Genomic DNA, 26176 nt, shown 5'->3' with positions numbered 1-26176 from the left:
ATAGGCAAATGCTAAGGGCGCCGTCCATCTGGGGGCGCCACGCCAGTGCCACAAATGTTGAAAAAAAAAAAAGTTGGTACTATTATTTCTAAATACAAAAAATAATCCCACGTTAATTAAAATGCAAAGTAAAGCTTATTTAATAGAAATATTATTTGTTACAACATTACACTACACTGCTGATGTAGGGGGGCGCCACCTAAAATCTTGCCTAGGGCGCCAGATTGGTTAGGGCCGTTTCTGCACTAAAGTGATACTTTTCACGGGTTTTACTTCCACTTATAGTGGCTGTGGTTATTGTAGTAATACTTAGTCTCGTTGCATATTATATTTACATATCCATGCTGTCGTGATGCGCCAGGGCATTTGATTTCCCTCAGTGTGACTGCAAGGAAAAGCTTCACGCCCGTTGGGGAGAAGCAAGAGGAGCAGCGCAAGGGGCCTCTCCTTAAACCCTCTACACTGCTCCCATCTACTCACAGCTTGCAGAAAAATATCACCAAAGATCAGTTATTTTCAACAGGTGACTCACTCTCCCTCCATCCATCCATCAATTCGCTTCCGACTCTAAAAGTTCGTTTAAAGACAGCTTTAGTAAAAGCTCTGAACACACTAAGAAAAATATGGACTCCTATAGCTTTCCAATTCAATGAAATGCTTTTAAAATTGCACACTGACCCTGCAACAGTGGGCTGTAGGTCGCAATACACCGTTTGCAACGTGGATACGTCATAAACTCAAAAGGGCTTTTTGTTTAACCAATCAGATTTGACTGATGATTTGAAACAATTGAAACTGAAGTCGATTTAGATAATGGTTCAAAGGTCAAACCTAATGGCCTTAACTGTCTGTTTCACATTAAACTCCGCAGCAGTAAACATGCACGAGCGGTGTGACTGGAGCGAGCTTAAAGAGCTTTGGGCTAAAACATGACAAGTTTCATCTGCTATTGAATAAACTGCGTACTTTTTAACCTGGGGTCACTTGAAGCAGAGTGAGACTTCTTCGTTTCCCCTCTGACCATCCACTCACTACAGGTGAGCACTGTTGCCACGGCAACGTTTGCTTTTCCCCCCGCTAAGCCTTCTCGCGAGACTCCGGGGCAGAAAAGAGAGGGAGAGGGAGAGAGAGGGAGAGGGGAGGCTGCCTGAATGATCTCATCCCTCCAGCAGCTGCATACCGCAGCGAGGCAAAGCCGTAACTTTCTATCAAACTTCCAAGTTGCCGTTCAGAGGAAGACGTCGGGCCGTCCTCGGTCTGAACCGGAGCCAGCACGTTTTTTTTGTGTGTCCCCCCCCCGCGAGGGCAGCCAACAGAGCTGCTGCGTAGTTTGTGTCTCGGACTTGGAGCACCTTGTTACGAGTTGAAACAAAAGGGGGAGAGGAAAGAAAAGCAAGACTGCTTCGTGTTGTGTGACAACCACTATGAGAAAAGGTGAGTGGCGTTACGAAGTCATGCGCGGGGGTGCCTGCACCCAACATCTGTGTGAGGAGGACAAAGCACATCCTCGTGCCGTGTGAAGGTGCAGGGGGAAAGCCAGTGCGCAGTGTTATTATTGTTATCAGAACTAATGGGGCTGGCGTGGTGAGGCTATCAGGGTGGCTGTCAAAACATATCCGCTGCGTCGCCGTGTATGTCAAGGGCATTGTTCTCTGCGATTCACAGGTGGCATCGTTCAAGCCACATACTGGAGGATATACGTCTGTCACCACCCGGAAAAAAAATTCCGAGGTGGCGTATCCCGCGTTGTTGCCACACGAGAAGGCTTGTCAGGCACCAGGTGATTGCCACATCTGTCTTGAGAGATTTGTTTACAGCCTGCCCTGGCTCAGCATCTGCTTGTATAGATTAGGCCACCAGGGCTCTCTGCAAGTCATGCCCCCCTCCCTCCACGCTGAGTATCCAGTGCCATTCTTGATGAGATTATCAGTTTATTTCTGCCTGATGTGGATGTGTGGAGTGCACTCCAGCCTCTGTGTCCAACTGTGCTCACATAGGCTGTTTTGGAATACAGAGGGCATGCACACCAGTGCAGTGGTGGCAGCAGCGCGTGTGAATAGGAAAGATCTGGTAATGAAGGGCTGGGAGTTTTGTTTTGACAGAAACAAACAGACCTTAACCTTTCAGAGTTTACTTTCACAGGGCAGCGTTGTGTCCAGAGGGGGCCATGTTTTACAAAATATCAACTACAGTGAAACGGTTACAAGTAAGCAGGTAGGGAATTAAATACAATAGAGGGGTGGCTGCTCATAACTGAATCATGGTGTGTGAGTGTGTGTTACAGAAGCACTGTTTATTGCAGTTGGACAACTTGAGTCAGGTGAAAAAGGGGAAACTTTGTAGTTTGGTTTTGGGCAAGGATCTGGGATTTTTAGCATTCTTGATAAGCTTAGCTGACCCACTGTGGCTGGCATGACTGATCATACAGCTTCACTTCCACTTTTACTGCTTAGTTACTCTCAGTTTTGTCCCTTTTTTGCCTTCTGCAAATACATTGGATTGCTTCTTGCTTTTTTTCTATTGTTATTTTTATTATAGATGATGAAAATGATCTTGTTGGATGGGAATAAATACTTGCTCTGTTTTATTTCTTTCACTGTGTGGGCCTGTAACGGTTCATTTGGGGATGAGAGGCTAGTTCAGTTGATAAGATCTGCCCAAAGATTTGGATGAGACTACTTTCAGAATAGATAACTCTGCTTGTTTAGCAGAGTCTCTGCTTCTCACGTTCCTTATCAGCATACGTAGTCCTCCCCTTGTTTTATTACTGGAGGACAGTGTTGCTATTTTCACTTTGTGTTGCATCTCTCGCACAACAATTGTTGGTGTTCTTCATTCGTAGTAGGGTCTTTTATAGAAAGCACAAGGATGCTTCCTGTTGCTAAATTGAGCTTATGTTATCATTGTCTCCTGTGCATTGGCTCGGAGGGAATAGTTTGAGCAAAGATAAAAGGGAACAACAAGAGAAGCATTGTGCTGATTTATAATTTGTTACTCTGGAATGTATGCGCTGCAGATATGCTAAGTGGTCTTCATAACATGCTTAAATTAACTGTTTATATTATACAAAGAAAGATGAGGTTAGTATTATTATTATTTTTTCATTAATGCTCAGGTTCAAAGTGCATCAGCGCTCTTAAAGTCGATACTGACTGAACTCTATTCATTGTGGTGTGGTGACTCTTACCGTCACAAAGTCATTTCTGAGACTGTGACGCCTGCGCACACACCTCTCACTGGACAGCAAAATAAACAGACCTTGAGATGCATCCCTGGATAAAAAGTGGTGTACCAATGTGGTCAATGTCAGTTACAAGGCAGATTTTTCCCCTCCTACATGAGTCACTTTTTCCTGGATTTGACAGAAGCTTTTGTAACAGATTTGACAAAAGAAAAAAGAAAAGAAAGGGGAAGCTTCCTCAGTTTTTACGAGTGAAGTGTCTGACTGGTATTAGTCAGCTCATAGTCAGAAGTCAAATGACCTGATGGTAACATGGCCTCTGATGATTCTTCAGAGTGAGTGTCTTTTTTTTCTTTTTTTTTGCTGGTGACTGAGAGGTTGATGAGTTTGACTTTAATGAGGTGTGACTGTGGGTCTGAATTTCCTGCTTGCTAAACTGTTGGAATGCTCTGTCTTTGTCTGGATGGGACGGTCCACTTTATACCACCCGGCGGAGGAAAGCAGAGGGCTCGGAAGCCACAATAGTGATGATGTAATCCCCTTTCAGAGCTCTGTCACAGAGTAAATGGGTCCAGACAAAGAGGAAATCACTCCCTTCTCCATCCCACCTGACGCAAAGTTTCTGACCTCGCAAAAATGTGCAGCGGTTTGGACGCACTGTAATTATTGGTGTGGGAGATTGCTGACCCTGGGAGGCTGAGCGGTGGGACAGGTGGAAGGTGTTGCAAGCTGGCTGGGCTCTGACCTTGACTGAAGGGTTTGGTCTCCGTTTGGTGGTCTGTCACAATATACACTGCATTCATAAACTAAAGAGACCTCTCTGGTTTCTGTCATCCTGCTTCCAACTCTCAAACCCAAACCAAAACCCACAGTCATGCCGAGATCAGACGCTGTGTAATTCCCCTTTTCTGCTCCCATCGAACCTCACACACAAGCTGAAAATAGTCTGACGTGGGACAGAGATGAGAACGTTTTTAAAAAATAAGAAGAAGGATTGGTAAACAACCACTTAAAAAAAGTGAAATGTTCCATAATGAAAACTAGGGATTCTGATGATGATGTGTTGCTGCAGGCTATCCCCGCTGCCACACAGCAGCGACGTGCTTGGTATTGTCTCGACATGTCTGCCAGTTGCTACACTGTCTCTTTTTGGCCTGCACACTCTCTCTGGAATGGATTACAGAACTCCGACTCAGTGAAGAATCCAAACATCAAGCAGAGCTGCAGGCCCGAGCCTCATACAGAGACCATGCGGGCAGCTTTGGAAAATAATTCCACGTACAAAAACCGCAGAGGTTCTGCCGTTGTCCCCCCTCCTGTGGACCGAAATCTGAGAAGCAGGCAGGAATGCGCAAGGGCTCTGCCACGGCTGATCTCAGAACAGATCTCAATACGTAGACAGGTCTGATCAGCTTATCCTCATTCTTGTTCATGTTTACGATTGTATTATTATGTTCAGGAGCCTTTTACCATGTGACGTGTAGTAAAACTGGAATGCTGGCACAACAAAACGCTGCGTAAGGTTTGCCCCAGAACTCTATTTAACAACACCAGCTGTAGTCCGTGTTGTGCTTTGTTTCCTGTACCGAAATTCCCCTCTTCTCATATGGTTCCAAAATTCCACATCCTTTGCCTTTGGAACCAGGGAATCTCTTTCCACTCTGTGAGTCCCTGTTTTGCTCTTGTTTGAGAGGGAAGAATGAGACCACTGTGGACCAAAGGCTCAGTCTGTAAGGTTCAGATGACTTTTTAGATAAATAGCCTCAAGTGGACTGACTGAAGTGTGCAGGAGAATGTCCTACTCACTTGTCTTGTAATAGTTTTTTTTTTTTTTTTAGTACCTCACTCAATTTTATAAAGAGCAAATACTGTAAGTTTCTCTCTGTCTCTCTCTATAAATATAAATATATGTTGTAAATAGTCTAACCGGGGTGCAATAGTATGCTCTCTGATAAAATAGGCCATAGTTTTTTTCCATGTTGCTCCAGGTGCAAAGGCCAGATAGAGCTGGTTAATAACAAACATGGCTGCTTTCCCAGCCTTTCCTCTCTCACTGCCTGTTTCCTGTGTATTTCATTGATGTATTCCTGGATACCCGGCCAGGCTAGCTTTGCAACTCAAAGAATTCAGCTGAAACTGAAAGCTGGGCATGTGCTATGTTGAAGTTGAATATGTCACCTTACGCTGGCCACTTCTTTCAGTCCCTCAATGGCTCTGGTGCTTAGTTCAGCAGTTGTCTTTATCGGCACTGGGAGGAGGTAAGGTGAAGTCGTTGCTTTGCTTGTGTTTACACGGTACGTACACTCGAGTAGAATACTGATAAGGAAGAAGTCAGAAGTGGCTTGTTTGCTATTGACAAAGCGAACACATACAACTGGACAAATTTTTAGTTTGGTGTGTCCTAAATGTCCAACTTCTGCCTCACTTTCAAAAGATCCTAGAAGGCTAAATGTGTTCAAATGCCCAGCAGGAGCTAGAAAAACATAGTGAAAGGTGCAAATGAGGGGCTCACACAAAGCTTCAGTCTTCATCAGTACACCAAAATCAAAACAGAACAATTACTGGGACAAGTGCCTGACACTGTGTGATTAGCAAAGCAGATGTTAATTTACTTGTATTTATTTTTTTATTTTTTTTGGGGGGGGGGGGGGGTTGTACATTTCGGCACCAGGGGGAACAAAAGCATTAGAAACCCTCCTCCCTGAGCTGTTGTTTGTAGTTAAATGCAGTTTGCATAAGACTGGCTCAATAATAGGTTAAAACTCCAGTTGCAGGGCTGGCTGGAGTGTGCCATTAATGTGGTGCAGTACAGCAGGAGCAGCATGCTGTGCAGGTTTGCACTGTGATTTTTTTTTTTCTTTTGGCAGAGTGTGATTTAGCAGGGCACCACTGTTATGCAACACTAGCTGACTTATCGTAGTCCAAATGACTGTATGAATTGATTAACCTTGTGGCCTGACTGTAATTGGACTGGAAGTGCACTGGGCCGTGCACTGGACACGTGCCCAAATCAATGACTGGAAACGGTTTACATGTATAAGTTTGCCACGCTGCTGCTGTTGCTGTTGTTGAAATTTGAGTCCTCATCGAGCCTCACAGCTGCTCAACTGTGCATCAAGAAGCTACCTGCCATTTCTGACCTCCTGATTACTGAAGCATACCTGCCTTCAGTTCGGAAATTAGACTGCCCTGCAAGCTGTGAGGGCGTTGAGGGGACAGCACAGTCAGCAAGGCTTCTTGAGAGACATCCCAGAGAATCCCCTGAGCTTTCCCGTGAGAGTAACAACAAGAAGGTCTTCCTTTGTTGCCGTCTCTGTGTTGTACTGAAGTACCCATGTCCTTTGTACTGACTGCATCACATTGCCGTTACCTTAGTAAAATGCTTATCTGGCAAGAACTAATCCTTATTTTTCAACTTAAAAGGGCTAATTATAAAACTGTGGACATCTTGTGCACTAGCGGTGGCCTCAGAGGAGATACCAATGTAAGGGGGTATTAATCAAGCCTTCACCTTGACTTTGGCACTCCAGGATGACTGGCTGTATTTTCCTTTTTACCCACTGCTCTCTCAGCTAAAGGTCCCATTGTGTCCGTCATATGTTTGTCTGTGGTAAAATCCGTACTGCTGCAATACATCCCAGTCATCAATTTGTGTAATTGAATGAGTTTATGTGCATTTCCTTATTGCTGCAGAGGCATGCTTAGGGGCTAAACAGCTGTTGATCGATTGAAAGATCAGTTTGACTGAGGGAAATTAACTGAAGAGGATGCACAGAGCAACTTATGGTAGATTAGATTACATTCTCTGTGGGCTTTTTAAATAGGCCGTGGTCAGTTCTGCTGTTGCTGTGGAGGTCATGTTTCTCAAGTTGGCTCAGCAAGGTCCCAGCCTCCCCCAACCTGCTTAATCACACTGTAAGAACTGCGCCGCTTCTTTTAACAGCACTTTGCTACAACATGCCCAGACAAACCATTTAAAATGAATCTACATAATTCTATAAATGCGAGTTCAGCCCCTCGGAGTATCTGCTGTGACTGTGTCACACTGCTTTCATTCTTTTTTCCTAACTGATTCAGTGCATCTGAATGTTGAGTTAGTGTCTGTTCCAGCAATAGATACAAGGTTGCTGTTACATTATCCATGCTATGATTGTTTTCTGCCTTTGTGATAAATAAATGCGCTTTTCTTTACTGTGGTAAGGGCGATCTTATCAGGATTCCTTTTTCACATCTCTCTGTGATTCAGCTTGTTTGCTACCTGTGCAATCAGGCAGAGGACAGGGCAGTGGATGACTTCCAAACATTGCAGGCATCTGTCATATCAACACCTCAGCTGTAAAAATGTGACAGGTTGCCGTTAGCTGACCTTGCTGCTAATCCACGGTTGTATGCAAAGATGTAAATGCTTTCTCTTGACCCTTCCTGCATTCCAAACCACTGGTCTTGCTCATGAATACAGTTGAACTTTTTTGCATTTTATGCAGCAGTAAATATAGAACTTATACAGACTTATACACTTTCTCCGGGACATTTGCATGGTGTCCTTGGACTCTGTGGACTTTCCCCGGATGCTCTGGTTTCCTCCCACAGTCCAAAGGTTAATTAGTGATTCTAAATTGGCTTTAAGCGTGGATGTGGGTGGTTGTAAGTCTGTGTCAGTCTGGTGGCGGTCTGGCAAACTCTGTTTGGTTGACGCTGCCTCTCTCTCATTGTCAGCTGGGATGGGCTCCAGATCCTGTGGCTGTAGCTGGATAAGTGGTTAAGAAAGTGAATGGATGGACTTACAAGGAAGTACAACAGGGTCCAAGCACATTGATGCAATTTGATCTGGAAGCTCACAGACACAAGACAATAGAGAAGCCAAGGATTATGCAGGTCCACTGGAGGTGCTTTGTAGGTTATGCTGCTCCTTTTACCCCATATGACAGAGCAATGTGATCCAACTGATTGGCCAACATCCTGAGAGCCCTAAGCTCGAACTCATAGGGCTAAAATTTTAACATTGATTGGTTTGTTTCCAATTGGAACAATGTGGCCATAAACGGGATTTCTAACAACAACTGTGTGTAGCTCACGTGTTTTCTGTTTCCAAGTGTGTTGATTTTCAGGAATATTATTGATTACTCTATTGGTGTTTGGACAGCTAGGACATGAGTTTCCTGGCATGCAGTGTGTATATGACCACTGGGTGCCCGCAGCCTGGGGCGTCCAGTGATGTTCAATCAGAAAACCATGATCTACTTAACATTTTGATTGACATCTCATGACCCCCGGTATTTATCCCAGTTCAAACTTTCATACAGCTCCACTGTTGTGCTGCAAATGACGATGAAGAGACGCTGCTCCAGTGGAACAGTCAAAATTAATCTGTGCACGTTACTGTGAGAAGCACTAAGGGCTTACTCTGATTTGCTTTGCTCACAAGTGCCTGTGATCCAAGAATGAAGTAATAGCAGGCTTGGAAGTGTTTGCTGGGACCCCTGGCTGAGTCCCATCCCCCGTCTTTTAGCATGTGAAGGGGCTCAATTATAGACAGCAAGCCCACAGATTCTTCTCTCAACCCTCCTCCTTGCATCAACACTGTTAATTATACCGCAGCTTCGCCCTCCCGTCCTTCTATTTTAATCCTCAATTGATGAAACTGCTTCATCCCAGCACATATACTTGAGCACATAGAGTGGAGTGTGCCAGACCCATGCTGAGCTGGGAGTATTTGTTTGGTAACAAATAGGTTCACTGCTCTTCAGATATTAAGAGAGGGAATTTACCTTTTGTAGGGTGAATAAAGTAAACAGACTAGCCCTAGAAACACCTCCCAGTCGTCACAGCCGTGTTTAACAAGGCCCGCTGCTGGGAAATGCTCTCTTTGCATTGTTGGCCCCGTTGCTCAGGTCAGTTTCTTTTTTCAGTTCAGTGTGGAAAGTTGAGGTTTTCTTTTATAATAGAAGTAAAACTGTGGTTAAATTCAAATGCATTAGAACAACAACAGGAACTGCCTTTCATTTTCTTTTGGTCGTTGTCTGTAAAAGCAGAAGCTGAAAGATGAGTTGGTCGAGAATACTGAAGCTTTCTCTCTCAGGACGTTGCAGGGAAACTTTCCCATATAAATTGCAGATATTGTTCACCTGCAGGAAATGACAGAATAGTTGATGAGAGGTAGACTGTTTTAGAAATGGTTCTAAATAGATTTCCTGTGTGGTGCAGGGCAGACAAATTACATTTCTCAAGCTGTTTTTTCTTTTCCTTCCTTTTTTAAAAGGTCTTACATTAGAGTTGGTATGACTTTCAGCAGGCTGACTTTTCTGATGTTCAGACTGTGTCCAAAGTACTCATTATGTACAGATAGATGCTAGCTCTATATAGACATCTATGTCTGCCTTATATAGATATAGCTATAAATAAAAGTTTGGGTTCAATAATATGAAAATATGTATTTATATTGCACCTCATCACAACAACAGTTGCCTCAAGGTGCTTTTTATCCTAAGGTAAAGACCCTACAGTGATATACAGTAAAGAAGACAGAGAAAACCCCCAACAATCATATGAGCACGCTCTTTGGAGGCAGTGGGAAGAAAAAACTCCTTTTTAACTGGAAGAAATCTCCAGCAGAACCAGGTTCAGGGATAGGTGGCCATCTGTCGCAACCGGTTGGGGGTAAGTGGATGAAGACAGGACAAAAGACATGCTGTGGAAGAGAACCAGAGATTAATAATAACAAGCAAGTAAATGCAGAGAAGTGTATAAACACATGGTGAGTGAAAACGGTGGCTGAAGAAGAAACACTGCATCGTGGGAATCCCCCAGCAGCCTGGACGTATTGCAGCAGAACTAAGAGAGGATTCAGGGTCACCTGATCCAGCCATAACTATATGCTTTATCAAAAAGGGAAGTTTTAAGCCTAATCTTAAGAGTAGAGTGATTCCACAGAAGAGGGGCCTGGAAGTTGAAGGCTCTGCCTCCCATTCTACTTTTAAATATTCAGGGAACCACAAGTAAGCCTGCAGTCTGAGAGTGAAGACCTCTAATGGGGTAATAAAGTACTATAAGATAAGATGGGGCCTGATTATTCAAGACCTTGTATGTGAGGAGCAGGATTTAAAATTCAATTCTGCATTTACCAGGAAGCCAATGTAGAGAAGCCAATATAGGAGAAATCTGCTCTCTCTGTCTAGTCCCTGTCAGGACTCTTGCTGCATCATGTTTTGATCAACTGAAGGCTTTACAGGGAGTTTTTAGGACATCCAGATAATAATGAATTACAGTCGTCCAGCCTGGAAGTAATAAATACATGAACTAGTTTTTCAGCGTCACTCTGAGACAGGATATTTCTAATTTTGGAGATATTGCACAAATGGAAAAAAGCAGTCCTACATATTTGTTCAAAATGCGTATTGAATGACATCAAAAATGACTCCAAGATTCCTAAAAGTGTTATTCAGAGTAAGCATCTGGCTCGAAACCACATTTCTAGGATTTTTAGAGTACAGTAACCTCAATTTTATCTCCAGGCTCTGGGGAGGCCTGTCCATGACTGAGGGTGGTCTGTTGTATGTTTTTCTATCCAGGGATGACAGCGTGTTTGGAATCATTGCCGTGCTGAAAAAGGAAGCAATTACCAATCCATCCTATTGCATGGAGGATCAACTTCTGATTATACTTTTTTTGTGTTCATAACTCTATCAATTTTGGAAAAATCACCAACAGCACTGGTTGAAGTACGGCCCCAAACCATGACAGAACCTCTGTCAAGAGAGGTTTAACCGCTCTTGATCTCTTTACTTCTTGACACCAGTTTGAACTAAACATGTCGTGGCTTTATCACTTCATAAGACCTGTTATCATTGATTTTCAGTCCAGTTCTTTTGTAATTTGGTATACCTCAGTCTTTTTTCTCCCTTTTTCATTTATTAAGAATGGCCTATTGACCTGCATGAGCCAACCCTCATGGAGACTCAAAAGGGCAAAACTGCTATGGGCCCCATGTGGGCAACCCTACATGTACCTCGTATGGGTTTTCTGTGGGCAAAGTCACTGTGGGATGCTCACAGATTTCCCTCTAAGGTGCCCCAAAAAGCAAAATTCCTATGGGACATGGCAACCAACCTATAAGGGTACCATATGGGTTTTCTGTGGGCTTACCCGTAGAAAAGCCATATAAGGGCCCCAAAGGGCAGAACTGCTGTGGACACGCTTACTGTGGGCCAACTTGTGTTTGGTGGCTACTCAGGAAAAACAGCTCAAATGATAGTGCCAGTTTGACTGTGCTTAATGAGTACCACCAGGTGAGAGTCAGGTGACAGTGCTCTTTGGTCTTCATCATCAGCTGCTGGCAACATGCCACCAGTTGTACCAAGGTTTCCTGCAGTTATCTTCTTGGCACTATATCCACATAGTTCCGGTGCCACACACAGAGAATCTCTTTGTTTTAGAGCCAAGGTTTTTCCAAAGCGTTCATGTTTCCGATGGCAAAACTGAGAAAGTGAATGCACGTAAACTGTGCCCAGAAATGGAGACTCCAAAGATGCCTCTTGGTACTGAGGTAGAAAAATTGTTAACCCTTGATGCTGTGTTGAAAAAGAAGAAGAAATTGTTCACAGAAATGGATGTACAAAGTTGTTCACTACTTTGCTGAATTAATTATTTGACCATGATTTTCGGTGCTTATCCAAGACTGCGGTGCTGGCCAGTCTTAAACGCTTATACTTGGATAAAATAATTTTATTAATTCAGCATACACCTCCGTAAAAGTCCACAAGCAACACAGATCTGTAGTGAGAGAACAGGTTATTCACCAGGAAATGAACAGCAGGCTAGTCAGAGCATCCGTGTAAATTACATGCTCATTGCAACATCCTCACATCGCTAGGCAACAAGAATAAAATCCCTCACCAGCTTCCACCTGGGAACAGTGTCTGCAGTGTACAGTTTGAGAAGAAATGGCAATAAAGATTTCCAGTGACAACAGAAGCATTTAAAAAAGATTCTATTTGGCCAGCCTCTTTATTTTCACAGACATTTTACATTTTATTGTTTATTTTTGTTAAGAGGTATCTTTGGAAAGTTGAATTGTGCATAGGGCGATCTTTTTATTCTGGGCAGTCTGAGTAGTTTCTGCACGGAGATCATAAAGAGACCATAATTTGCATGTCAAACATGAAATTTCAAAGAAAAGATATTTTTGGTTTGAGACAGGTTTTCCAGAAATAACATCTCAGCGGACCGGTGCGAGACACAAAAGTGCTGTTTATGATTAAACAACAAGTGGTTTAGCTTCAGAAACGGGTATCCATCAGTCATCAGTTCCCAGGGATTGTGCTTATGAGAACAATCTCTGTTGTTGTGTAGATGTTGCTGTCTTATTTTCTAGGTTTTGCTGTGCATGAATGTGTGTGCACGTGTGTGTGTGCTCGGGTCTTTGTCTCTGCATGTACCTGTCTATGTGCATCAGTAGCTCCCTGTCTCTAATGGAGTCCTAGGGTTGTAGGCAGGCAGGGAGGAAGGGCAAGGAGAGGGAAAGTACAGCCTTGAGCAGACTTCCACTTTTAAAACCCAGCTCCAAACTGCTGCAGTTCAGCAGCTAGGCGGCCACCTCATTAGAATTTTTTACATTCCTCTTCAGGCAGCAGCACACTGCTTCTTCTCCACTGCTCTTTCTAAGCCACAATCTGTAAAAGATGATGGGATTATATCTAAACTGTCTCAGCCAAATATGAGGCTCTAAACCATTGTCTTCATAAATTAAATGACTGTACATAATGTTATAGCATAGCATAATTCAAATCAACTATAAACCTATTTAAGACAATTTTCTTTGACAGATTATCATCAGGTGTTAAACAGAAGCTTCTTTAGTCTAGATAAGTAGACCACCTAAGCACTTAGCTGTGCAATTAGCTTTGGGTTTTTTGTTTTTTTAAAAAGTGTCACTGTAGGAGTTGGACAAAGGCTTTCATTGTCAGAACTTGGGGCCCACCCAGATAATTGGATATAGGAATGGGTTTACTGTTGCTAACTATAAACTATGTAAAGTGTTTCAAGTGTCTGTTTATTCTGCTGTGTCTCCCACGTGAAACCCTGCTGAAGTGCTTTCTGTATAAGAGGAGAGGAAGGAACGAGGACGCCCTGCTGGAGATAATGGCAATGAATGTGTTCTGGCTCTCCTCCAGAACTGTCGTCTCGTGTACGGCCGTGAGTGAAATTCACTTTGCCAGCGGTTAGCGCTGCCCATTACTCACTGAACTGTGCTGCAGTGATAGCGAGGGGGGCCCAGCGTTAAGGCAGAGGAGCGTTAGCACAACGGCGCACTACAGGACAATGGATGTGATGAATGTCGATACACTGCCACTGGGTTTTCAAGTCCTCCAACTACACATCGGCCCAGTTCTCAGTGTGGCACTCCACTTCACCCAGAGCGGTACAACCTAGACCAAAGCTTTCAGTCTAAGGTAACTGCAAGAATAGAAGACAAGCTTTTTTTCTTTCTTTTTTTTAAACAGGTGTTTTATAACTCTTGGGCAGACAGCATTGCCTAAACATGCCCGACTTCTTCCCCTCCATGCACACAGATGTTCATCACTTCCTCCACTGAAATTGGTGGAATTCCAGGATCTTTGCTCGCAGTTGGATGATGCTGGTGTTGTTTGTCTGCCAGCATGCCTGCCTTGTTTTCCCCTGAAGGTGTCAGGTTCTCAGGTTTGCTCAATCAGATGGACGGGCAGGTTCGTGCCTGGTTCTCAGCCAGATCTGTGAACAGGAGGAGGCAGCAGGGAGAGGTGGGGAAGGGCAGAGAGAAAGACAGGGAGAGTCAAACAGAGAGAAGGAACTAGTGCTCTGCTACGTCCTGTGCATCTGGAAGTTCAGCGGCTACCTCAGTTCACCCCTCACTCACTTACACGCCCTACACGAAAAGAAATGCTGTGTAGGAGTCTGGCTTGACTATTATTACATCAGTCTCTTTCTGACTGGTGCATGACATAGTGGCCAGTTGTAGATGAGTTTTTGCTTCCCCATGTATTCTGTCTGTCTTTTTTTGGCTCCTTTTATAGTGTATTCATCTTTCCCAGACATGATAGCTTTCCCTTTTTCTCCCTAACCCTCAGTTATCTGCTAGTTAATATGTGTTGCAGCTGTGAGTGAGTGGATTACAGAACAGCTAATCGGTCCTGTTATGAATCTCATACAGATAGTTTTTCCCCCTTTTTTTGACATTATTCTTTTGCCTTTTACTTTTTTTTATTTATTTTTTTTAGAAAAATAAGTCTGTTTCCCTTCTTTCCAAATCCTGGTTTTTTGGTATTTGCTCCATCTCTATCTCTCCAGTTCCGCTTTGCATTTAATTCATCTGGTTTTTCCTGGCGGCCGCATACACACAGCTATAGTGAGGTTCCCGTGCCAGGCAATTTTCAAAGACTTCACTGTGCTGGAATGAGGCCCCAGTTTTTGACCAAGCTTGGACAGAGGGACCTTTGTGTCTGTTGCCCAACAGCCCTGTCAACCCTTAGAGCGGGGAAAGATTAGTACACAGAGAGAGCCGATGGACTAAATGGTAGGGTGCCTGTTTGAAAGCCAATGGTGTCAGGCAAACAGCCCCTTAGCCTCATTCAAGCACGCAGTAATTACAAGCTTGTAGGGCAATCCTTCGGCTCTTTTGTCTCGGCTTTGGATACACTTGCCTGTTGTACTGGGAAACTTCATTCCCTCTCTGTTGGGAGACCCGAGGGGGAAGACTCTTTCAACTGCAGCATGTTGTCCTTTCTCTCATCAACATCAGCAAATGGGACTCCCCTTCAGGAGACAGAGTCTTTTTTTAAAATATAAGTCTAGTAAGCCAAGCTGTGCCTTAATGATGATGACTCAGGACATTCTCATACCCTTGCTTGTGATTCACTGCACGATTCACCGTTCCTGCTGACTGACTGCTGTCTGTCTTCCACCTTTGATTTCATGGGTGTCTGGAAGGCCCCACTGTATGAGCTGAATTACACACACTGAGGCTTCCAAGAAACTCATTACTCTGTCTCATCCCCAGAAGCACACAATCAACAAATTGTAGATCATGAGAGGTATGTCATAAAATCATCACCTCTTTATTGCTCTTTTTCTCATCTCTAGGTAGGGTCACATGGTCTACACTCAGAGGTTAGAGCCCCAATTACAGGAAGTTAACCAAATTTGGTCAGCATGCAGAAGCTGTCTAGACACGTCCCACTGAGATGTGGAAAAATCTTCTTTCTTTTTTTTTTAAATAGAAAAAGACTGATAGGATGGTTTAGAACAAGACGGCATTATCCTGTGAATCGTTAGGTTTTATCTTTGTTTCTTATAAAGTTTTCCCCGCTCTCAGCCAACACAAGACTCTAAGTCTCAGTGCTATAGCTATTCTTTTAATCTGACAGGACCATGAAGTCAGCCGTCTGTCTGCGTAACTGTCAGCGAGGAGATTAGAGGCCTGTTTTCTGGGACATGTGTGTGCGCACGTGTGTCGTGTGTTAGTTCAATTCATCTCTCTGTCCCTGTGGACGCTCGGCGGCATAAGGGAATGAGGCCCAACGCTCTGGGACTAGACGCATGGTTTAACTTGCATTCCCTGACTATTTTCACTCCTATAAACGTGAGAGAAAGAGAGATTTAGTAGGACATGAATTAGTTTTTTTAAATAAATAATGAGTGTTTATTAATTTGCTTCAGGCACATAATCTACTGCCATGCCCCAAACAATTGATGTCCATTCAGCTAAGCAGGAAACCCTCCTTGTGTGACAGACTGAAGATCATATTGGAGATACTGCCTGTCATCCTACTTGATTATGCTCTCGCTGAAGATTTCAAAAGATACATGAAGGTCGAATGATGTGATCCGAGGCCATTTTTGCTTGTAAGCTCTACCCATTAAAATGATATACTGGGTTTGATTTGAAAGTCTTCATGTTTGTTTCAGCTCACAGTTTGTTTGTGCAAAAACAGTGCAAAAGCCTGTAAGCACATTAGCCTCCGCATGCTACATTTTGCAAGCAGGATTTATGACTTTAATTGCTACTGCATGATTTAATGCTGCATGTTTTTTGCACAATATTGGGCCTGCAGAATCCCACTCTGCTGCATAATATGCACAGGCTTAAAGATTTGTTGTCAGAAAGCACTCTTCTGTGTACTGAAGCTAGGCTGACTCTGGCTGATTTGCCCAAGGCTTTCTGAAAACTGAATCATCTGCAGAGCTTTGAGATTTTGTGCTTACACTCTTTGCATGACTTATAAATCGATGTTGATATATCAAACATATGAGGAAAGCATCTAGGGAATATTTGGCCCATCTCTCACTTAACTGTGCCACTGTGGCAACGTTGCCGGTCACGTGATACTGTGCACCACTTTCACATACATTGTAGTTTGTTGCCTTTGATGAAATGCTTCCATTTCCTTAATTCTGTATGGTTTAGACAAAGGTGAGGGCCTTCTTTCTGCTAAGGACTGCATGATTTTGAGCTGCTCCTGATGTTTTGATGCAGTGTGAAGGTGGCTGTGCTATAGGACCGTCACAGTGCTCTCGTTGCTGGTGGCTAATGTGATCACAGCCACAGCCAGTCAGGGCCAAGTGAAAGTAAAGCCTTAATCTCCCTCAGTGTCTCACTGCCAAATTGGCCTGATTTGTCAGGCAGAGGATCATCACCCACTTTTCAGATGACTTTCAAAGGGCCACTTTGCTTTTTGATGTGCAGCTTGGCATATATGATCCTGACAAGTGCGACTAAGCAATACAAATCACTAATGTTTGGCTATTTAAAGGGGCATTCGAGGAGATGTCAGAGAAGGGGTGAGCTAGAAGTCTGCCAGCTGAAGATATTTAGATTGTTCTCTCACTCATGTTCCATCTACATAAATGATCTTATTAAGGAAATGGCTTCGACTTTCAAGGAAAAAAAAAAATGCACTCACTGTTAACCTCTTTTTATAATTTGGCAGACTTTCTGTGTTTCCCCACAATGGTTATGCTGAAATTGGTTTGAAAAGTAGGCTCCCTTATCTGAAATTGAACGTGCCGTTGAATTTTCACCGGTTTTTAAAAAGAGAAAAGAATTCACATTCTGTTCTCCAGGCAGGTCCGTGCATCCCACATATATACTGCTTTTTATAGAAAATAAGCATTTGCATATTTCTGTCCTTGTGTGTTTTGTTTTTGGTTTTTGGGGAAAGGTTGGAAGAAAAGATGCCCTCTATTCGTGAGAGTAGATATTTTACACTAATATAAAATGTACTGCAGAGGTGGTGTTAATTAATAAATATAAAGAATGCTCTAAATAATATCTGCTACACTGCTTGTTTTCCTTTATTTCCAGTCTTATTTATGACAGGAAAAAGCCTTGTGACTCATCATGCGTATTCATTTATGGCTCTTTAGAATATTACTCTATGCACTTACTGATTTCTCTTTTGTTTCCAGGAGCGGGTGTTTGGAGTGTGGAAAATGCCGTGTGGCAGTCTCGACACATGTAAGGAGGCATAAAGCCGTCTTGAGCGCTGATGAGGTGAATTTGCCTCTTAATCCAGACAATCAAATGGCTCATGAGGTCAGAGAGCAGTGTCCCATCCCAGAGGCAGCCATGCTCACCTGCTGAGTGCCTTTTCCCTTTGGCACTTATGTAATGACCAGCCTGAAGCACCCACCCATGGAGCGTACCGTTGGGGGTTCGGTCCCCGCCAGTGATGAGTTTTACACCCGCCACCTGCGTATGGCCAATGGGGTTCCTGTTTCAAGCCGCACTGACAACATCCACGCCACTGTGAGCACAGGAGTGCCTAAAATGGGTGTACGGGCTCGTGTGGCCGACTGGCCCCCAAGGAAAGACGTTATGATGCCTCTGTGGCATTCATCTACGGAGCCTGAGAACTCTGCTGTGCCCTCAGCTGGAAAAAGTCACATAAAGTTAGGCTCTATAATGAGCCCTCAGGACTCAACAATGCTGCGTAACATCCACAACACTTTAAAGAATCGAGCCCAGTCCCAGGCTAACAATTACAGCCCTGACACCCGTTACCTCGCTCCAGGAGACTATAGAGGTCCTGCACATAGAAACCCACGGCAGAGACGCATCCGCCAGCGCAGCAATAGTGACATGACTGTTGGTGAGATGGAAGGCAGTGGAGACAGTGGGGAGGAGTGGGGTCCATCATCGGGAGCCAAATTGTCCCCTCTTCACCGTGAATATGGCAGCACCTCCTCGATAGATCAACATGGAGTAGCTGGAGACAGCTTCTTTGAAATGCTTAAGGGCTATCAAGGCGACAAAGTTGATCAACGTAGCCCTGCTCCAGAGAAACTGGAGGACATGCTAAATATTGCATCCAAGCAAGGGATTCTTGATCTTCAGGAGGATGTCACAGACGGTCATCCTCCTAAGGCGAAGGACAGAGATAAGCCCCCAAAGAGACGCACAAAGTCTGAAACAGGAGGCGAGTCTATATTCCGTAAACTTAGGAACGTGCGAGGTGAGTCCGACTCCCCCAGAGCGGGGTCTGATGTGGAGGACAGCCGAACGGATGACACGGGCCCTCCTCTCAAGCCCTGGGTGTGTCAGAAAGGGTTCGCTCACTACGATGTTCAGAGCATGCTTTTTGACCTCAATGAAATTATTCAGTTGCGGCAGACTGCAGGCAAGAGGAAAAACACCACCACGGGAGCGTCTGCCGCTGCCGTGGCCTCTGCTACCTCTACTCTGTCATCCACCCACAGCCTGCCTTATAGCTCTCCTAGTGGAAGCCAGGAAGATCTCAATTCCAGGGACAGTCCCAGCCTGGATGCTGGAGATGAACAAAGCAACGAAATGTTGCTAAGCTGCCCTTGCTTCCGCAATGAGATCGGTGCCGATGGCATTGCGAGGCGCAAGCTGGGGGCTAACGGGCCAGGATATCATGGGCTTGTGGGTGGCGGAGCTGGAAACTGTGGCTCAGGGACCCTGAGTGGGGAAAATAACTTGTACGAAACATCTGTGAGCACACACTTAACCAATGCTGGAGTAGCAGTTCTTGAGGGACCAAAGGAGGGCCCGAGCACACTCGGCGACAAGGGCAAACAATACATTGTGGAGCACGTGGACCTGGGAGCTTACTACTATCGGAAGTTCTTCTACCTGAGGGGTGAGATGCATTCACCTGCTTTCATTACAGCTGTCATAGCATATAGATGGATTTATTGTTTAAAGAAGTAGTGCTGTTGAATATACATGATCAGTTTTTAATTGTACTACTACTTCTACCTCAGATCACTGGAACTACTTTGGGCTAGATGAGGCATTGGGTCCAGTAGCAGTGAGCATGCGCAGAGAGAAGCTGGAGGAGGACAAGGAGCATGGCCAGCAGTATAACTATCGTGTCATCTTCAGGACCAGCGAGGTCAGATATAGTGTCCGTCCTGCATGGAACCTCAGCGTAACTTCGTGCTATTCCTGTCTACTGTGGAAAAATATGCCCACAGCATTTCACCAGTTTGGGAAACAAATTACTTTGCTTGTCTGTGAAGCAAGCTTCTTTGGATTTAGGGTGTCATACATGCACCACAGACCTTATATAACCATATAGAAGGTGTGTTTATTGCAACAACTCTATGCATCCCATATTAGGAAGACCAGCTCAAGGTAAAATAAGTCTCAGTCCTTGGTTGTTTTTTTGTTTTTTTTTGGTTATGCAACCAACCCCTGGGCTATTCAGCTGTCTCACAATATCAGCAATGTGTGAAGAAACTTCAGGAAGTGCGCTCATCCTCCAGCCTCCAAGGCCTGTCAGCAACCTAAAACCGCTGTGCGGAGAACTTTACGTCTTTGTTTCAGTAAAAATAGACTGTCATATTTAGTAGTTGTGTTAGCTCCCCTGTCTTCTGTGTTTGGCTTGGGATATTGGATTTTGAATTTTGCGTTATGGGATTATATGGACATGCATTCCCAGACAGTGGATAAAGGCATCTGCCTGGGGCTGTTTGTTGTGGACTGAGGCAGGACAGGTGCATGTGATTAAACCCCCACACTTTAGCCTGAATTACCTAAGCACACCCCCACCATACCTTCTAGACATGGGGAACACAGGTCTATTGTAAAAACAAGCCCAGCACAGCCTCAAGCTTGCAGGAGAGAGAAAGTCTCCATCCGTTCCAGCTGCTCATGATAGCCAAGTGATTGAGCTCAGTCCCAGAGCCCGGCACAATGCACACTTTGTGTACACAGAGCGCTTAGACAAGCCCTTCCACCTCCTCTTCTTCCTCGGTTGCACTTTGTGATTGTTCTGTGTTTTCACATAACTTCTTAATGGTTGAATAAGAGGCAGCTATGACTTTAAGAACCACAGCAGCCTGTGTTTCCTTCCATGTGTCAGGGCAGGCATGTTTTGTTATCACTGTGTTTCATCTCCAAGAGTTCAAAGCGCATTAAAAATTCCTGAGGTGCATTCCTTTGGTTCTCGCGCTCCTCACTGTAATCTCCTGTTCTTCATCTCTGCGTTTCCAGCTGATAACTCTTCGAGGTTCTATACTAGAAGATGCAGTGCCTTCCACCTCTAAGCATGGCACCAGCCGAGGTCTGCCCATTAAAGATGTACTGGAGTATCTTTTGCCTGAGCTGGATCTCTCCTGCCTCAGACTGGCTCTCAACACACCCAAAGTCACTGAGCAGCTGATGAAACTGGATGAACAAGGGGTAGGCGGAAAATAAACAATTTTCCAAAGGATCGAAAGTTTAAAGTGTTGCAACGTGTGTTTATAATAACTGAATAGGAATTCTTTTATTCAACCTGCTCACTGCTGAAGTAGATTAAAGAAATAAATTGACTGTCATGTTTGTGTCTTTGCTTGTTCCCAGCTGAGTTTTCAGGTAAAAGTGGGAGTGATGTACTGCCGAGCAGGGCAGAGCACAGAGGAGGAAATGTACAACAACGAAGTAGCCGGTCCCGCCCTGGAAGAGTTCCTCCAGCTGCTGGGGGAGAAGGTTCGCCTCAGGGGCTTCACCAAGTACAGAGCCCAGCTGGACACAAAAAGTAACAGTTCCCCCAGCATACTTATAGATGACACACACAGTAAATAGTACTAAGTTGTGACACATCTTTAAACCTGCTGATCACTGAAACTGATTGCATATAAGAGTGTAGATATCTTTCGTTTTGGTAGTGAAAGTAAGACATGATGTGAATGGTGACTTGGATTTCCCCTTCTTCATATTACACTTTATAGTTTTTGAACTTTGGCCCTTTATCTTGCCTTTATCTTCTCCGCTTTTATCTCACTTTCTGTTCCTTCTGACCAACATGCCCGCTACAACAGTCTATTAGTGCTGGCACTAGACAATAAAATGACACCTGATGTGTTGTGACTATATCAGGACTTTTATGTTGCCTGGCATGACTAAACAGATTCGTTAGGTGAATGAATGAGGCCCTAGATCATTTACCCTACATTTATTGTTGGTTTACAATAGTACGAAACTTTTGGCTTTCAAATAAAATTGTTTTGGGATTTGCTAAAGAGACGCCGTAAGATGTTTCTGACTGAAAGGCATGGGCAGAGTTATTTTAGCTGAGCTTATCACACACAATCCTCTTTCAGACCTCGTAATTTGGGGAGGAGTGTATTTAAATGAATCATACATGTGATTTCCTGCAAATTGCGCAATTATTTAATGCTGAAACAAAAGCATGTCTTATTTTGTGCCTGATATGGCTGTGATAGTTGTTCCTAGGAGAGTTGATTTATTTGGAATTTTATTGGGAGATGTTATCAGAATTAACATGTAATTGCCATGGGTGGATTGCTCAAAGCTGTGGGGGTTAGCATTGCTAAAGCTTGGCCTCTGCCCTCTTCACTGAGTTCTCAGCCTAAACACATACTGCTGGTTTCCTATACTGTTATTTTAATGTAACAGAGCAGAAGTGGACTTAGAGCATATAGTAATCTTTTTTTTTACACATTTGATACAGACAGGTTCGAATCCTCTGTTTCCAGGTCTTTAACCAGCAGCACGTGTACGCAGAGCTGTGTTTAAACGCCACAAATCTACCTTCTCTTTATTATCAGATCAATTAAATAACATGTTATATGTCAAAATGAAACTACCATTGTGACTCAGACAGATGTGAGAAGTGTGCTGTAATAATGACGCTCAGGTTTCACTCAATATAATTTTGTATTTTGCCACAATTCAGATTTTGTCTGTTGCCCACAGGTGGCTGTGCTGTACGTGACTTTAATAAAGATCTGCAGCCTCACACAGCAAATTTTAAAAAAATGAGATAGATGCGCACATTTTCAATAAATACGTTGGCATTCGATTAATCAGAATGTGATAGTAAATAATTATTATTTACATTAATCTGACAGGTCAGCTGTAACACTGGAAATGAATTAAACTTCCATACATTTGCACATTGAACTCTCTGCTCCTATATTTGTTTATTATTTTTTTTGCGATTGTGGTCTCGGCCTATTTTTCCCTGCTTAGTAATTCTAGACCTTTGTTGTGCAATGGCAGGGAAAAATGTAACGAGCTTCCCTTACAGGATGCATGAGTAAAACAATTAATTGTTCTCTTTATTAACATTAGCTTTGACAGGCTGACATTGATCCACAGCTGACTATTGTGTAGCTGTTTGTGCTACAGTGAAATTGCATCCTGTCTTGCACAAAAAAGCACTGAAAAGAAAAATGAATGGCAGTAGCGATACAATGAGTCTGAACACTGTATTCCTATTTTTCCTGCAGCAGATTCCACGGGCACTCACTCCCTGTACACTTCATACAAGGATTATGAGATCATGTTCCATGTGTCTACTCTGCTGCCTTACACGCCCAACAACAAACAGCAGGTAAAGATGGGGAGTACATATTTCGTGGTATGTCCTGAGTTGTGTTTTCGGAAATGGAAAAACTTCTTTTTATTTGCGCCACAAAGACATCAGAGAGGAATGTTATGACTTATCATTCAGGAATCAGGTTTCATTTTAAAGAATGTGGTTTTTTTTTAATGCCAGTAAATGGAACGTACCAAATCCTTTGTATGACTTTTACATTCAGTTGTCACGCCTCTCTAAAAATTCCTTGTTTTTCAATGACTAGTTGCTGAGAAAGCGGCACATTGGGAACGACATAGTGACCATAGTGTTCCAGGAGCCCGGAGCTCACCCTTTCACTCCCAAGACTATTCGCTCCCACTTTCAACATGTCTTCATCATCGTACGAGTACACAACCCCTGCTCCGACAGCACATGCTACAGGTGGGTCTTTAAGCGTGACCAGCAGAGATGAAACATGAGCAGCCTGTTTTGAATCTGTAAACTAACCAAGTACTTTTTAGTGCCTAAACTTGACCCGAAATTGAAAATGAAAAGAATTCACAAAAGACAATAAAGGGAAAACAAGTTTTAAAACAACTGTGGTCTCTTGGCTGACAAGCTCGTGACTCTGCTTTTAATTGTACCCTTTCTGGTTCTTTAAAAGAGGCCTAGTATACCTCAGCAAGCCTTTATGTATTATATCTCAAGCTGTCTTGTTGTGAGGGGGAAGATCATCAAAAGAGGAATAAAGCTGGCTGAACAAAGGACTGACTTTAGACTTTAGTTTCCTTAACTGAATTAAGGAAACTAAAGTCTAGCTTGGAACCAAATTAAGTGTTTATACAGATCAAGGACAAAGGGGTATTCTTCCCTGATAAATCTGATACTGAATCAGAGCACATGCTCATATTTAGTTTTAATATGGATTTCAGCACAGTGTGTTGGTTCACATACTTTCTAACAAACAGATCCCAGGGAGCCCCGTCCAGTACGACCTCATCTTCTACTTAAGCTTGTGTACTTTAACCATTTTTTTGTATACTCAGAGTATATATACTCTGAGTATACAATCATAGCTTATGGTATTTCTGGGGACTGGGCCAAGATGAATTTGTTAACTGGTGTGACCATGGCTTAGGTTAAAGAAATGGGCCCGTTTCCCTTATCACTCCTCTGTCTAGAGGCAGCTGTGCTGCAATATAAATACATGAGCAATGTTATAGATGAGGAGCTATATTTTCTGTTAATTATCAAAAGTCACTGGATGTTATTTTTAAGCAAATTATGGTGAAAATATTTAATTCTTCCTTTTCGCAGTCAGTGCTTTCCTGTTCTGTGATTTGCTGTTTCTTAAAAAGAGGAAGTAGCTTTGCTGCAAGATTATTGGTGTGATCCTTCATGATCTTTAGGCTCAAAGGCACAGAACATCGCTTTGGACCTGCAGAGTCCTTAACAAGGTTTAGCCTCCTCAAAGGTAGTGGTTATACATTAACATAAATTAATGTACATAAATTACATAAAGTAAACCTTGTGCATATCTTTGCAAAGCAGGTTGTGTCTGAGACCAGACAGCAGAATTTTATGCTGAATGACGATGCTTTGGCAGTGTATGAGCATGTGCAGTGAAAACGAGATGCATTGCAATTTTAAGTGGGTCAAACTGACGAACCTCAGCAGTGACGTTGAATGAAAATCTGATTTTGGCTTCGCATCTCTGTCTGGGACCGGATCCTTTTATGGGACTCTTAAAAGCTCCACACCACTTTTCAGAGCTTGTAGATGTGTTTTCATGCAGGTAGCTACAGTAGCATTAAGACAAAAGCACTGACTGGAAGGCATAAAAGCCTGTTGCCTGGCTGCTGTCCCGTCTTCGTGAGCTGCGTTTCCACTGCACATCTGTATGTGTGTGAATTAGTTTGATTATTGTCAGATAGAAGAAATTACTTGTGCAGTAGCTGTCACATTGATGGGGGTTCTCCCGTGGAGCTGTGTGGCGTTGACACTTATGCGTTTCTACCCCACTGCACATGCTCTTTCTGTGCTTTGAACACACAGATATTATACACATGTAGTTGCTCCCACTCGCTCCCCTACTCCCATTTCTCCTTTTACCTCTTTCTCATGCTCACTTGCACACACTGCCCCCCACCCGCCGTACACTAATTCACTCAAAGACTCACTCTTCACACACTCATATAAATACAAGTCTCAACCCTCCCTCCCCCTCCTTTCCTTGCTTGCCACTTTGCCTTTGGGCAGCATGAGTTGGAGTGGTCTGAAGGAGTTAGCGCCATGCACATGAAGTGCTCTCCTCAATGGACATGCATGTGAGTGGGGAGGACTGTTAAGAGCAGTGTTTCTCAGAGCTCACAGAGCCAACCTGAGGAGCAGACAGGTCGAGCCAACCTTCTGTCTGTTCAGCCACGGCGGCGTCATATTTGGGCTAATTTATTTCGAGCCCTTTTATTTTTCTTCTCCGTGCTGACTTTTCTTTTTTTCTGATGAGCTACTCCATCTCATTGACTCGTGGCTGCTTTCGTTTGTTTTTCTTTTTGCATAAAGGGTTCATCTTTTAGTTTATACTCTGAAAGAAAGAGAGAAATCTTTGTTGTTTACCTTATGGAAGAAATGGAGAGGCCCAAGACACCGAATCCTTGAAGACAATCCTGCTACCCTACGCAAGAATCATCCGCACAATCTCAGTCTTCGAATTCAACTCATATTCTGTGTGGACTGAGGCACCATGTGTTAAGACTTCACTCCTGACTGTTTGTCACAAGTCTTTCCCTGGATGCCTTCCCCTGATGGTTTAAGGGGGGAGAAAAAAAGAGTCTGGACACGAGAACTCAGTTACAAGGATTTGCTACACAGTATTGCGTGGTTTATGTTGGGTGTTGTATTATAGGAACAAGGAAGAATTAAGTTAGCATCGGCACAGTTTGTTTACCGCCTTGATTGAATATAAGTGTTTCGATGCAGTAATCTGAAGAGCTTGGTTACTTTTTGATGAAGACAGGAGGTAAGTTACACATGTTTGTGTTGAGTTCAGCATGCTATGGTGTGGTGGTCAAAACCATACAAGAGTACCTGATGCAGGGATTTACAGTTCAGCTGCTCAGTAGCCCTCCCTTTCACACTCCTTCCTTAAATTGTTGCACATCATATATGCTAGCTTGAAACTTTGTTTTAC

The 26176-nt window shown here is 43.6% G+C and overlaps 1 protein-coding gene across 2 annotated transcripts in view; it reads left to right on the top strand.

Annotated features, from left to right (window-relative positions):
- The first annotated feature begins 1085 nt into the window (after positions 1 to 1085).
- LOC146686668 (signal-induced proliferation-associated 1-like protein 1) overlaps positions 1086 to 26176 on the top strand; it is a 37370-nt gene continuing 12279 nt past the window's right edge. The window contains exons 1-7 of one of the 2 annotated variants that reach the window (XM_085442038.1): positions 1086 to 1434; positions 17621 to 19314; positions 19439 to 19569; positions 20673 to 20861; positions 21024 to 21198; positions 22919 to 23019; positions 23270 to 23427. In XM_085442038.1, the coding sequence (XP_085298164.1) occupies positions 17823 to 19314; positions 19439 to 19569; positions 20673 to 20861; positions 21024 to 21198; positions 22919 to 23019; positions 23270 to 23427 (2246 nt within the window). In that variant the 5' untranslated portion in view covers positions 1086 to 1434; positions 17621 to 17822. Of the gene's footprint in view, positions 1435 to 17620; positions 19315 to 19438; positions 19570 to 20672; positions 20862 to 21023; positions 21199 to 22915; positions 23020 to 23269; positions 23428 to 26176 lie in introns of both variants that reach the window. The other variant, XM_085442036.1, reaches the window with a different exon arrangement.

Source organism: Copadichromis virginalis, linkage group LG19, assembly GCF_057382275.1.
Source record: "Copadichromis virginalis isolate Kocher_CV1m ecotype Utaka linkage group LG19, C_Virginalis_male_GT1.1, whole genome shotgun sequence".
Taxonomy (NCBI): domain Eukaryota; kingdom Metazoa; phylum Chordata; class Actinopteri; order Cichliformes; family Cichlidae; genus Copadichromis; species Copadichromis virginalis.
This window is presented reverse-complemented; position numbering and strand designations above follow the sequence as displayed.